A 15585-nucleotide genomic window follows, 5' to 3' on the forward strand; every position below is an offset into this window, starting at 1 on the left:
ACCACATTTGAGGCGCTACTTAATTAGTTATATTATTTTAAGGTTCAAAGCATATAATCAGTTGGAAATAAAGGTGCATCACCCAACATTGGAGAAACCAGAAGAGTCTAATGGCCGGTTTGTCCAAGTATTGTTAGAAGACTTAACGACTGTTAAACCTTCAACAGTTTGTTAACACCAGTTTGGCTTAACAGATTCTTAACCGTTTGTTAACTTTAAATGTAGGATTTTAGGCCGTTAACTTGTTTAACAAACAGTTAAACATGGCGGATAACACCACAGCTGTTCAGACAAAAGTTGTGAAAGTAACATGTTATGTTTCTCTTTGAGGAATGTTTAGAGTAAGGGACGGTTTCACCAAGCTTCAGTAAATCAGTCCAAATGAAACATTAACTAGTACTGAACATTGAAATATTTACACGATTACGTTTGTGTGTGAGCTGTGTCCGTAGACTTCATGCCTAGCAGCTATATGTGCCTCGTCGCGCTGGTTACGTCATGGTACCCAGATGGAGTAGTCAGTAGCGTGTTGGCTTGCCATCTCAGGGGCCCGTGTTCGGTTCTCGGCGATAACTTCTTTTTTTTAACGTAACTAATTTTTATACATGTTACCTTTCTTCATTTTTATAATTTTGTGTAGTGGAACTTATTATTTCGCAACTCTGGCTCCACTAGGAGAATTTAAAAAACTCTTGGGAGATCAATTTTCTTCCCGAAATAAAACAAAGATAAACAAACAAATTAAAGAAAAATAAAAGAAATACACATGTGGATCTAATACATTGTCCACATGCCATCGGCATCTATCACTGCCTGGCATTTTCGGGGCATTGAGTCCACCAGATCGCGGAAATAGTTCTGGTCCTTAGCGAAATCTTCCCAGGTAACCAGAACTTGATCCCAGAACTGATCTGGATTTTGAGGTGGGATGTCTCGATATCTGTCAATCCTCTTTTTCATGCTTTTCCGTGAATCGTCTTTGAACGTTTATGGCGGTGTGCGCGGGGTGATTATCCTGCTGGAAAATTAAATTTCCATCGGAAAGAAAACGATTATAAATTCCAAGAATCCAGCTCTTTGGCTTTTGTTTTAAAGCCAGTGCAAACATATCTTATCGCTAGCTATAATATAATTCTAATAAATGAAAGTTAATATACCAATTAAGTTTTGTTATGTTTGAATGCACATTATGTATTAATTTACTAATATTTCTTAGGTACCGGTATGTAGTTATAATAATCGCTTTCATGTCTTAAAATAAAACTCAGTTATATGTTACCTAGTTGAAATAGGCCACTTGTTCCAATTCACTAGCTACTATTAACTCTAGATTCTATGTTACTAGCTCTTCAACTATAGCCGATGTCAATAGTGCTTCAAAATACGCAGTGAGTAAATAATAAAATGTTTCAGCAGCAATTGCTTCTTTAGGACGAAATTACATATAATTTATACATGAACCTAAATTAGAAAATTTTATATGATACGGAATTCTCCTCGGGGTTTTCTGTACAGTTGACTACACACACATTCGTGTAATTATTGTCACCTGATGGTCATAATGCTGAGATTTTTCTAAACAGAAATTCATATTTAGCATTATAAAATGTAACCATACATAATAATTATTATTATTCAATAGCAGTCAATGCAACTTTCATTTATCAATTCTCTGTACTGTATGAATCATGGCTACTGTAAAAGGTTACGATTTTACACATGTTTCATGACTTACTCCATAGTACAGAATTTAAATAATAATATCAGCCAATAAGAAGTTGTCTTATATATGCAAAATCATTACCAACTGCTGTTAAGTAGTTAGAATAGTATTAACGACAGTTAAAGTTAAGTGTTGGTTATTTTAAACAAAAGTATGTTGGAAAAATGGAAAATATCTTAACAAAACGTTAAAAATAAACTAGCTGTTAATTTAATATTTGTCAAGCCAAATTAAACATTACTTGGAAAAGCTGGCCATTAGTCATTTCCAAACAATGATCGATGTTTAAAAGATCTTTCTGCTTCATTTCAGCCACTTGTGAAACTATTACATAAACCCCATGGATAATTTTGTATTAGGAAGTGTAAAATCAAAGCGGTTTAATTATAAATGTAAAAATCATTTTGCAATGGAGGCTTCAAATTACTTGAACAATTATTTCTTTTATATATAAAATATGACTTTCGGACGGCTGATGTATCTGTGCTGTCTGCTGTGAATCAGAAAATACGAAGAACAAGCAGTATCTTGTCAATGTGACATTGAGCGACAACGGCAATGATGCAGCTGTGAATGTGTGGTGGGAGCAGGTCTGAGCTAGCTGTGAGCATCTTTCGGAAAATGAATGGAGGCAAAGAGCTTCCCCTGGTTTTTAAATACAAGAACACAACAACAATTTCGCATATAGGCCCCTAAAGCTGTTTTAAGAGCATTTAACATACCAATAGACTATATAAATTCCAACGTTCATATACTGTAAAACAAATGCACATGCAATGCCGCAACCCTCAAAGTTTTTATGTTATTTCAGTAGGTTATTTTATGACACGTTATCAACAACATCTTCGGTTATTTAGCGTCTGACTGAGATGAAGGTGATAATGAAGGTGAAATGACTCCGGGGTCCAGTACTGAAAGTTACCGAGCATTTGCTCATATTGGGTTGAGGGAAAACCCCGGAAAAAACCTCAACCAGGTAACTTGCCCCGACCAGGAATCAAACCCGGGCCACCTGGTTTTGCGGCCAGACGCTCTAAATGTTACTCCACAGATGTGGGCACCCTCAAAGTACATGCGCGCTATTTGTTGGTGCTAGTTCAGGATATCTCTATTGCCTGATTCAGAGTGACAGACCTTCTGAAGGTGCTTCTAGACAGTCAAGAAAACGGAAATTTCAAACACAATGAACTATCTACATGAACTCGCAGACCATACTCACCTTTCGGTGAAAACCTCGTCGTCTTCTACTGTTACTTCCAGCCTTGGCTCCTCCTTCACTATGACCAAGTCACTCTGCTCCTCCTAATAATACAGAGCAAATAAAACAGAAAGACAGCACAATTTACATTAACAAATTAAGTGTAACGATTTTAGATGCCATAGAAATGCATTTACTTCGTATTAGATCTAGTAGAATTTTAGTTGAAAGAAGACAATTCTTTGGCACATTTTTAATGGAGTACTTCTTTTCGTTATAGAACAGCGGTTTTCAACTTTTTTCAACAAGTGGCACAACAAAGGTGTAATTTAAACTCCCACAGCACACTCATATAATCTAAAGCTCTTGTTCCAAAGCAGCAGAAAATATCTGAAGATTTTAGAAGAGAATGAAGACTATAAAATAGAAATAAATTAAACAAATGTATATTCATTAATATATGATATAAAACATTTTCACTTTTATATGCATTATTTTTATTCAAACATACAGAAAAATGATAACATGTTGAATGGTGAAAGGCGCAAGTTGCAAAAAGATTGAGAAGACAAACAAACTACATACTATTCTATAATTGAACTAAGAAATTTTTTGTATGTTTACTTAAAGTTTGTGACAGAAATATAAAATGTAATGACAGAAAATTATTCCAATGCAATATAAGTGTGGTAATTATGGCCAATGCCGGATTTAGGCCTAGTCAAATTAGGCAATTGCCTAGGGCGGTAATTTCAAGGGAGGCGGTATTTGCTCTCTCTCTCTCTCTCTCTTCGCTCTTACTTTTTCTTTCCCTTTTTATTTTCATTTTATAGTAAAATATGTTTTTAAATCACTAGATCGTAAATATTTTCTGAAGTTTGTTCTTGAACATCTTGTGGAAATAAAAAAGTAAAATAATCCTTCAATAACTGTCTTATTAACCTAAGAAGTAATACAAAAATTACATTAGGTCATTACACAATCAAACACGACTAGCGCTTTCGCCAGTTAATGGCATCTTCAGGTATATTAGCATATAATAATGCTTTGAGCATAAAGACAAATGGCAAGATAATAAAATATTAAGAATTGCATGATGTGAAATAATTAAAAACAGTATTACATGAGTAACTGTACAAACGCAGAATAATGTGGTAATAATCACTTAAAAACGTAGTAGTTGTAGTGATTAAACTTCATGTAGAGTCTAAATGTTAAAATACAGAATCCATGCATTTAATACAAAGCTAAATGAACATGTGTGCAATGTGCAACGTAGGAATATGAAGATAACAGAGTTAAAATGGGTAAAAATATTGCAGCAGTCATCACGATGCAAAAATGGGTAGCGTGTTAGCAATCTGTAAGAATCAATGAAAGCGTATAGGTAAGAAAGTGAAAGATATACGGAGCAAAATGGAAGGTTAACTAATAAATAGAATAACTTACAAAATTTTTGAACCTGTAGGAAGAACCGATGTTTCATGGCCAGATGCGTGGTGTTGACTTATGGATTGACATATGAAAGAACCATATCATGATGCAAATAGAGGGAGGTACGTGCTGCAGTAAGAAGAGCTCCTATTGGCCAATTTGAGTAAAGAGTTATTATAGTCCCGTCGCTCTAAATTCCGGCAGCCAATCGCGTTGCAGGTCGGCTACATTTAAACGTGTGCGTCTTGTGATTCGCTTATGAAGACGTTATTCATTTGTTAAGGCTCGATAAATACTTAATATAATCGCCCGCCATTTTGGCTCTTTCGTTGGCGTTCGCAGAAAGCACACGAAGACGTTATTTGCCGCTCAATTATTTGCTGAATTACAGTGCGTTTGATTTATTATCATAGGAGCTACGACATGATAATGTTTAACGGTGTGGCAAATAGATTCCTCGTGTGGTAGCTCGGGAACGAAAGAACAAAAATGGCGAACGATACTACCTACCTAGACTTTATAGAGCCTTCACTTCCTAAGACGTAAGCGAAGAGGCGGAGTCACGCCGGAAATAACAGCGTCGCGACTATAGGATTAGGTAGTCGTTCATTAAGTAAGGAAGTGTTATTACCGAGAAATTTAGAAATATAGCATTCTTCTGCAACTAAATTGATTTTCCCGTTATTAGTAGATTTTAAATCTTGTAAAGCATCTGACATTTTTTGAAGTTCATGGTTATTCTCTATTAAATGGGATGCAAATTTTGATCTATTCCGTCTATGACAAAAATCTGCTTTGTGTTCTGAATATCTAGTTTTGAAATTTCTTTTAGTTTGGCCAATATATTTCAGTGTACAATTCTTACAATGCAGAATTGTACACAGAAATATATTGGCCAAACTAAAAGAAATTTCAAAACTAGATATTCAGAACACAAAGCAGATTTTTGTCATAGACGGAATAGATCAAAATTTGCATCCCATTTAATAGAGAATAACCATGAACTTCAAAAAATGTCAGATGCTTTACAAGATTTAAAACCTACTAATAACGGGAAAATCAATTTAGTTGCAGAATAATTTTATATTTCTAAATTTCTCAGTAATAACACTTCCTTACTTAATGAACGACTACATAATCATAATAACTCTTTATTCAAATTGGCCAATAGGACCTCTTCTTACTGCAACACGTACCTTCCTCTACTTGCATCATGATGTGGTTCTTTCATATGTCAATGCACAGTCAACACCACGCATCTGGCTATGAAACATCGGTTCTTCCTACAGGTTCAAAAATTTTGTAAGTTATTCTATTTATTAGTTAACCTTCCATTTTGCTCCATATATCTTTCACTTTCTTACTTATACGTTTTCATTGATTCTTACAGATTCTAACACGCTACTCATTTTTGCGTCGTGATGACTGCTGCAATATTTTTACCCATTTTAACTCTGTTATCTTCATATTCCTACGTTGCACACATATTCTTTTAGCTTTGTATTAAATGCATGGATTCTGTATTTTAACATTTAAACTCTACATGAAGTTTAATCACTACAACTACTACGTTTTTAAGTGATTATTACCACATTATTCTGCATTTGTACAGTTACTCATGTAATACAGTTTTTAATTATTTCACATCATGCAATTCTTAATATTTTATTATCTTGCCATTTGTCTTTATGCTCAAAGCATTATTATATGCTAATAGACCTGAATATGCCAATAACTGGCGAAAGCACTAGTCATGTTTAATTGTATAATGACCTAATGTAATTTTGTGTTACTTCTTAGGTTAATAAAACGGTCATTGAAGGATTATTATACTTATTTATTTATATGCTAACTTGTCGGACCAATATGCCTCTTAAATCTTGTGGAAGTCAAATATTGTTTTGTTATCGCATTGCCGCGGTTGTGGCGAGAGTGAAAAGAAAGTGTGCAATTGCATAATTATTTATAATGCCGTTATCACGTTAGTATACTATGAAACTGCTTCAATTTAACTGCTTATATAAACAAGAATGCATTGTTGAAAATCAAATTGGATGTGTTTATTATTTATAACTATGAATAGTAACCACAACTCTCAGTTACATTTCCAAATATAAAATATCGTCAACAATACTATTTAATCTCTTTCCAGCCTGAACATAATGATCACTATATCTTAGAGATAACAATTGGCTAGAAAATTCGTTCAACCATTTCGTCAACTTGAAAACGTTCTCGAGAATTTTATCTAAGTTGGTGTCTACCCATAATAAGATGAAGAAAATTCAAACACTTGCTGTCTATTTCTATAATTTGTAAACTGGCAAATTGAAGTTTCTAATTGTACGTTTCTCTAAACTTTATTAAAATTAAATGCACTTCATTGACAGAATAAGAGTAAATAAAATGAACAATAGTTCGATGCATGTTGTACCTGTCCAAATGCATCGGAATGTTTTTTTTCAAAATTTATAACTTCTTATGGAATCCATTCAAAATAAGTCCCATAATTTATAGTAAATTTACAAAATAGCTCTTCTCTATGGACAACATAATGTTCTATGAAGGACATATTGCAATATATATATACTTAAAAACAATGTGTGAAAAACAAATGAGGAGAGGGAATAATGTTTGTATCTTCATCTAAAGCAATTTTAATTATTTGGAAACTGTAAAAAGTATTGCGAATTTCAGAATGAGACAGAGAAAACGAAAAGAAACCGTGTCCTTAAGTACGACTTAATTATCACAGTCTAGGAATATACAGTCACGAAGCTTGGGATGATTTTTTGCATTTCTCGCGACGATAGTTACTAGCCACTTGGAGCGCTTTGAGTACTAGGAACAATAGACTGTGTCACTGCCATCGTGATCTAATACAGGCCGTAAGGCACACCATGTAACTCGCTTAACCCAATCACGAAGGGCGGCATTTCAACCATATAAATTAGTTGGAATCAAAGAGTTTGTAATACTTACTAGAGACACATACCCGTGAGTGGCAGGCAAGAAAAATGTCACAAATTGAATCGGCTAGCATCCGCCATTAAAGGGAGTGTTTGCGGCGCGAAATTCGAAAACAGTACCACAATACATTGATGTAGCCTGGTGATAGACACTGTTTTAAACATCTTTTACAAAGGATGAGTCGTGATGAAATAAACATGAATGCAGAGGAGCGCTATATTTATTAAAGTGTTATAATGGTTCATCTTTGGCGATATTCTAAAAAATAAAGTAAATCACTCATATACACTTGGGATAAGTATGTGAAATACTGAATAATGGCAATGCCACCATTAATATTCTGTATTACTAGTATTGTTTTAAGGACATAATATTGGATATTTACTGTAATATTTAAAATGATCTATATTTCAGTCCTTTCATGCAAATGAAGAGGAAGGTATATGGTGCTTAGAAAACATTTAGTGGTGAAATATGAGATCATAAAAATTCTGGAAACTGATTTAAAATATAATGAGAATAAATTTTATCATAAAACAATCTATTCATTCTATTGTTGATGACCACCTAGTTAGAGGTCAGTAGGGCCTACAGAATTTTAATACAATTAATAGCGGTAATAGTAGGCCTAGGAGTAGTGGTAATAGTATGCCTGGTAGTAGTGGTAACAGTAGGCCTAGTAGTAGTGGTAATAATAGACCTAGTAGTAGTGGTAATAATAGGCCTAGTAGTAGTGGTAATAGTAGGCCTAGTAGTAGTGGTAATAGGCCTAGTAGTAATGGTAATAGGAGGCCTAGTTTTGATAGTATTAGTAGACCTAGTAGTAGTCTAGTGGTAATAGTAGGCCTAGTAGTAGCCTAGTGGTAATAGTAGCCTAGTAGTAGTGGTAATAATAGGCCTAGTAGTAGTGGTAGTAGTAGACCTAGTAGTAGTGGTAATAATAGGCCTAGTAGTAGTGGTAATAGTAGACCTAGTAGTAGTGGTAATAATAGACCTAGTAGTAGTGGTAATAATAGGCTTAGTAGTAGTGGTAATAGTAGGCCTAGTAGTAGTGGTAATAGTAGGCCTAGTAGTAGTGGTAATAATAGACCTAGTAGTAGTGGTACTAATAGGCCTAGTTGTAGTGGTAATAGTAGGCCTAGTAGTAGTGGTAATAGGCCTAGTAGTAATGGTAATAGGAGGCCTAGTTTTGGTAGTATTAGTAGGCCTAGTAGTAGCCTAGTGGTAATAGTAGCCTAGTAGTAGTGGTAATAATAGGCCTAGTAGTAGTGGTAATAGTAGGTCTAGTTGTAATGGTAATAATAGGCCTAGTAGTAGTGGTAATAATAGGCCTAGTAATAGTGGTAATAGTAGGCCTAGTAGTAGTGGTAATAGTAGGCCTAGTAGTAGTGGTAATAATAGGTCTAGTAGTAGTAGTAATAATAGACCTAGTAGTAGTGGTACTAATAGGCCTAGTTGTAGTGGTAATAGTAGGCCTAGTAGTAGTGGTAATAGGCCTAGTAGTAATGGTAATAGGAGGCCTAGTTTTGGTAGTATTAGTAGGCCTAGTAGTAGCCTAGTGGTAATAGTAGCCTAGTAGTAGTGGTAATAATAGGCCTAGTAGTAGTGGTAATAGTAGGTCTAGTTGTAATGGTAATAATAGGCCTAGTAGTAGTGGTAATAATAGGCCTAGTAATAGTGGTAATAGTAGGCCTAGTAGTAGTGGTAATAGTAGGCCTAGTAGTAGTGGTAATAATAGGTCTAGTAGTAGTAGTAATAATAGGCCTAGTAGTAGTGGTAATAGTAGGCGTAGTAGTAGTGTTAATAATAGAAGTAGTAGTAGTGATAATAGTAGGCCTAGTAGTAGTGGTAATAGTAGGTGTAGTAGTAGTGGTAGTAGTAGGTCTAGTTTTTGTGGCAATAGTAGGCCTAGCAGTAGTGGCAATAGTAGGCCTAGTAGTAGTGGTAATAGTAGACCTAGTAATAGTGGTAAAAGTAGGCCTAGTATTAGTGGTAGTAGTAGGCCTAGTTTTTGTGGTAATAGTAGGCCTAGTAGTAGTGGTAATAGTAAGCCTAGTATTAGTGGTAATAGTAGGCCTAGTTTTGTGGTAATATTAGGCCTAGTAGTAGTGGTAATAATAGGCTTAGTAGTAGTGGTAATATTAGACCTAGTTCTGGTGGTATTAGTAGGCCTAGTAGTAGTGAGACCTAGTTAGTAGTAGTGGTAATAATAGACCTAGTAGTAGTGGTAATAGTAGGCCTAGTAGTAGTGGTCATAGTAGACCTAGTAGTAGTGGTATGATTGGCCTAGCTAGGCCATCAGCTATATTTTCACTAATTTCTTTGCATTTATTACAACCAAAAACTAGAAGTACATACTGTACAATATGGAAATTACATTAATAATTCATTTATTGTGAAACAAAACAGTTTTAGACAGATATAGTCTGAGAATTTTATTATGCACCTAACCCTTACATACATTGTTGATACCAACATTATAAACCTGATTAATGTGTTTCTGGAAAAACTTTATCCAAGAAATATTCCGACATTCTGTAAACACATTCAAAGGAGGAACTGCATTTGGAACATTCTTCCAAATATTAAGATATGCATGCTTTCCTGAGCATCCTACAATAGTAGCTATGTTCGAACAATTATTTGCGGCGCAGTATTTCACCATTTTCTTATTATTTCCCTTCAAGTGTACTTATATTTATTCGTACTCCTCAATAAGCATGAACTGCTCGCACTCCCGGCGAAGCATCAACTCCCTTTAATGGCGGCCGAACAGCGGTTCAATTTTGTACGCGAAACTAGCGCCGTTGGTGTCTCTAGTTATATATTACAAACTCTTTGGTTGGAATGCATAAAGAGTAACATATATTTATCTAAAATGTAGTGTAATCGCATTAATAAATTTTAAAACAATGATTATAAGACACTTCAGACATAATTCACTTGCGAGTTAAGGTGTAAGATTATTTTTAGTGTGAAAATTACGTTGTTCGTATGTGTAATACCTGCCTTTATTTCGATTAATTGAGAAATTCTTGTACATTTATTTACGCACGATTCAATAATTTTCACTTGCACCCCACAGATATTCAGATATGTTGAAATTATAGGTTATATTTACTGTACCAGTTGTCCCTCTCTGTCTAATTTAGTGGTCTCCAATGCCCTGCCATTCATATGAATACAGGTTATGTTTACTATATTTAACTTATATTCCTAAATTCGCAATTATACATTATAATTAAGCATAATGTCATGTATGATACCTCGCACATTCAATTTGTCTGTATTTTAATACTACAATGGAGTACAGTACTGAATTATTGCATTTATCTAGTACCTAAGAGACGAACAAGAGGGCTAGAATAGAAGTCCAGTCTATCCAGTTCCCTTGAAGACGAAGTAACACAATCGTACGTACACTAATTTCATTTTTTTTAAGGTGACATGTATTTATTCAGCCTGACGAGTTACTCCCTTGGTTTGAATTGTAAATTATTTTTAAAATAGCGTGTAAGAGGGCGTTAGACTAGAAATGTTTAGCTTAAATGTAGTTCTGTTTATAAGTATGCATAAGGGTGTATTTATCTGCCTTATCAGTGAAGCGAGGTGAGTCAGTGAAGTTATGATTTTAGTGAATAGTTCCGATCAGTGATAATTTATAGCGTCAACGAAATGTGTTCTATAATGTCAGTTGAAATGTGTTATAGAGTGTCAATGAAATGCGTCATAATGCCACTACAGTGAGTGAGAAGAGAATAAAGTGAAACTTATGTAGGGCCTATACATATGTAGGTTGTATTGTAAAATGAGGTTATTTTATGTTTTATTATTAATTGTAATTATTGTGTTAAATTATATTGTATATTCTTATTGTATTGTGTATTGTATAATTGTATTGTGTATTGTAATTTTATTGTGTATTGTTTATAGTGTACACCACTGCAACTGGGTGCTTGCCCACTTGCAGTGTAAATAAATACATACATAGGAGTGGTATGGTAAATTTTCTGCCTACAACTAAAGAAGGTAGATGTGCTAAATTAAAATCACAATATAAATTCTTTTTTATTAAACCTCAAAATAACTTAAATTCTAAATTTAAAATGCTGATGCAAACAGATAATGTTAAGATGTAAAATTCTCTTCACATTAAAATAACACATTTTTGTAATTATTTCTGCAACTTATTATGCAACAAGAACTAAACGAAACTTATGGACATATTACACTAAATAAAACTTAGCAATGATACGCAATAAAGTTATAATATAATATTTCACTCAGCTCCATACACTGAAATAGAAAACCCGAACATACATTACAGCCTGGTCTAGATTGAAAAGGCATTGACTGTGCCATATTTCGGATTGTTGTGCAAAGATGTGTAAACTGTGAAATGTTCGAAATCGGTTGTAATATCTGTAAATGGCTAAAATACAATAATTTGAATAAAATGGGACAAGGAGACGTTCGTAGTACCATAAATTTTAAGAAAAAGAGGTCAGAGTTATCCTTCTTGCGAAAATTCTAGGAAGATGAGTTCATAAAGTATAGTAATAGTAATCCGTGGCGCTACAGCCCACGAAGGGCCAAGACTGACCAGCCGGCTGTGGCCTCACGGTCACATGCCGAAGCAGAGGTGAACGATCATCCAACCAGAATGGAGGTATCGTGTGGTGAGCACGATTAGCCCCCCAGCCGTTATAGCTGGTTTGAGTAACCGGATTTCGCTACCTATCGTAGCTCCCCAAGTGAATCACGATGCTGGGTGGGCACCGATCCCATACACTGGCCGAAATTTCATGAGAAAATTTCTTTCCCCATGAGGACCCGAACCAGCGCGCATTCCGTAACGCGAGTCTTAGGCGGGATGCCTTAGACCACGACGCCACGGTGCGGGACAAAATATAATATATACTTTATGAAAATAATATATAAACTGTATGTATTTCATATTTCAACAGTGGAAGGAAGGTGTTAATTTTTGCAAAAGAACACGATATCGGAAGTACAATACATTTCATCGTCTGCTAGGGAAAGGGTCTGTGATGAGGCGATAGTAGCGATCCTGGTGGTTAGCAAATATCTATGGATACATATTTAATAAGTATTGAGCTTCGTGACTGTATAAACTAGACTATTATCAAATACACTGCGGGAATGTGTAGCTTGAGCAAATGTAGCAAGACATTTCGTTTTGATATTTAATGCACAAAAAGGGATAACACCAGAACATTAGAATTCTCTGTAGCATGACGTAACTTGAAATAATATATAGTGATGAGATTTTCTTGTCTCTGCCATAAAGTAAAAGGCGCTCCAGGTATTTTTGTAAAGAGGTAGTGTCTGTGACAATCAAAACACAAGTTGAACACTGGAAGAATAACATACAGAACATACGGCCCACAGTGAATTCCTTGTGTTCCACTCACCTCAGGTTCACGTTTCACCATAGGGAACGAAATTGGCAACGGATCTTCCTCAAGTTTTATGTCTGATGTGAGATCATGGCTCTGCTCCTTATATTCCTCCTTTATGCCAGTCACTTGCTGATCCAAAAAATTCCGTTCCTGCAGTATATAGAGATGTCTTAAATCAGAAATGTAATTCACGGTGTTAGAAGACGACTTCTAACGTTACAAGCGTTACAACGTTCTGTGTGTCTCATGCCACAGCTTGACTGACCCAACAACATTATGATGACTAGGCGCGGGATTAATACGCAAATGCAAATTTTTCATACAAAACATTTCTAGTCATGTTATGAACATCTGTGATCATAAATACGAAAGGTTAACCCAACATACAGTACTAAAAGTACTGCTATAAAGAGGTAATGTCCATTTCAATAAAACTATAAGATAAATACTACTGTCCACCCTGTGGAGTAACGGTCAGCGCGTCTGGCCGCGAAACCAGGTGGCCCGGGTCGGGGCAAGTTACCTGGTTGAGGTTTTTTCCGGGGTTTTCCCTCAACCCAATACGAGCAAATGCTGGGTAACTTTCGGTGCTGGCATTATCACCTTCATTTCATTCAGACGCTAAATAACCTAGATGTTGATACAGCGTCGAAAAATAACCCAACAAAATAAAATAAAAAATAAATACTACTCCAATCACCTCAGGTTCACGTTTCAATACAGAGGATGAAAGTGGCACCGGATATACCTCAGACTTCACCTCACATGTGTCAGCATGTACCTGACCAACATATTCCTCGGAGTAATAAAACATCATTTTGTAGACTATGTATCAAACCACTAAGAGTCGTTAAATTGTTTCATACACTACTTCCTTCATTGCTAAACGGTCAGGTCAGGGCTGCCTAAATCCTTAACGAAGTTACTTCCAGATGGCCGTGATCAACCACATTAGGGACATATTTGTCGAACACCTGACAGGCCACCGGCAGTACCACTGATATGTGCTAAGCAACGAGTTAGATACTATAGAGAGGCTGAAGACCTCTGTTAAGCGCTCCCTGCGGAGACCAACAGTACTATGGATCGTTCCCTAAAAAAACATGGCGGTCTATAGTACCGCCAGCCTCCGCAAGGAGTGCTTATCAAAGGTACACTGCAACGAGTTGGTACATATATTATATTTTTCAGATACATCAATACTTAATTTAAACATTTCGCTATAGGTTTTGTAAAAAGCTGATTTATAAATGAAAAAGTAATAATTAAGATTTTAAAATTTCTAAAAATGTCTCATTCCCTCGGATGTAAATGAAATGTACCGTAAATCATAATATTCTTTGCTGGATAATTAAACCCTCTCAATACAGGTACCATTGCCGCAGAGAATTATAAGATAAGACGGACTGAGCATAAGCGAAATATCTGTATTAATAAGTTTGTACCATCAAGAGTTTAGTATTTATTGTGTTTATAGGGCCTACTCCAATTTTCTTTTTATTAATGCGTCGGGCTCTTTTTGTTAACAAAGAGGAAAGTTAGCACTTGCATCACACACAATTTGTCATTATTGTTCAAAATAATGTAAGAACAGTTTTATTCTGCAAAAGCCTCTGCCTAGTTGCGAGACACGTGTGAGATCAATGTTTGTTTCAAATTATATTAGACTACACGATGTCTCCATCACGCGACAATATTAATTGTTTCAAATTATATTAGACTACATGATGTCTCCATCACGCGAAAAAAAGTGTACCTAGCTGTGGCTCCTGTTGTTTCTGATAACAATGTTAATCGTAAGTAGCTTATCGTTTCAATAAATGTGGTGAGTTATGATCAAGAGTAACTTTCTATTAGTGTCATTCTTTAATGATTACGTTGCATGTTAAGAGGTTATTTGTAGTTTTAATAATTGCAGTTTTCAAAAGTTCTCTGTGTTAATTCCAATTTCAAATGAATTTTTCTCAATAACTTAATTACTGGATATATTTTTTTTTTAATTTTCGCCACTACCTTTCCTATATTTTACTCCTATTAGTTACATAAGTCGTCTCTCTCGAAATCACATGGTGAGCACTGAATTACATAATTTCATATTAGGTTAGATTAGCTGTAAGGTAATTAAATTTGTGACGAAGTCTAAAAATTATTTATTTTTCTTCTGCCGATTAAATTCATCCGTCTTTACGTGCTTTGCTTTGGTTGCATCGAGTATAGCTTGTCATTTAATATCTGGGCTATATTTAGTGAAACTAATAAAACATAGGCCTACAGCTGTTATAAAACGTAAAGATTTGTGTGTATTTTACTTTTTACTTATTTACATAGTCTTAATATGTAACTTAATTCACAATAATACTAACTCCATCACAGTCATTTCCTAGAACATCCTAGCCACGCCCCCTTGTTTTGACTAACAGAAACATGGCGGACCAATGTTCAATTGTCTTCAACTTTCTGAGGTATTTGTCCTCTCTATAGTATCTAACTCGTTGGTGCTAAGTGATAGTTGAGTGCTGAAGGACATAACAGTTGTTCCATTTATATTTGTTTTCCTACGAACTCTACAAACTGAAAAAAAAAAAAAGAGAACATGGAACAATTAATAACATTGTCCTATTAAAATTCTATTTTTATGTTATGTTTATTCTTGTATTTTCAAATATTTTCCCAATAAATTCTATCTGTTCTTATCAGCTTAATATCTGATACGTCCTGCATCGCAGGACCAGAATATTAAACTGATTTTTGGAAAATGACGGAGTGCTAGGAGCTTGCTCCACCTCTGTCACGGGTTGGCCCGGTATTGCAGTGCTTCCGGAATCGGCCCATTTAAT

At 35.1% G+C, this 15585-nt stretch overlaps 1 protein-coding gene and 1 pseudogene across 2 annotated transcripts in view; one reads left to right on the plus strand and one right to left on the minus strand.

Annotated features, from left to right (window-relative positions):
- LOC138693458 (zinc finger protein 235-like) overlaps positions 1-13657 on the minus strand; it is a 28409-nt gene extending 14752 nt beyond the window's left edge. For both annotated transcript variants that reach the window (XM_069817441.1, XM_069817442.1), the window contains exons 1-3: positions 13449-13657; positions 12761-12898; positions 2943-3025 (exon numbers count right to left, since the gene is read on the minus strand). In XM_069817441.1, coding sequence (XP_069673542.1) covers positions 2943-3025; positions 12761-12898; positions 13449-13565 — 338 coding nt within the window. In that variant the 5' untranslated portion in view covers positions 13566-13657. The remainder of the gene's footprint in view (positions 1-2942; positions 3026-12760; positions 12899-13448) is intronic.
- Positions 13658-15410: 1753 nt separating this feature from the next.
- On the plus strand, positions 15411-15585 carry LOC138693528 (U2 spliceosomal RNA; annotated as a pseudogene).

The sequence above is a fragment of the Periplaneta americana genome, chromosome 17 (genome assembly GCF_040183065.1).
Source record: "Periplaneta americana isolate PAMFEO1 chromosome 17, P.americana_PAMFEO1_priV1, whole genome shotgun sequence".
In the NCBI taxonomy this organism is placed as follows: domain Eukaryota; kingdom Metazoa; phylum Arthropoda; class Insecta; order Blattodea; family Blattidae; genus Periplaneta; species Periplaneta americana.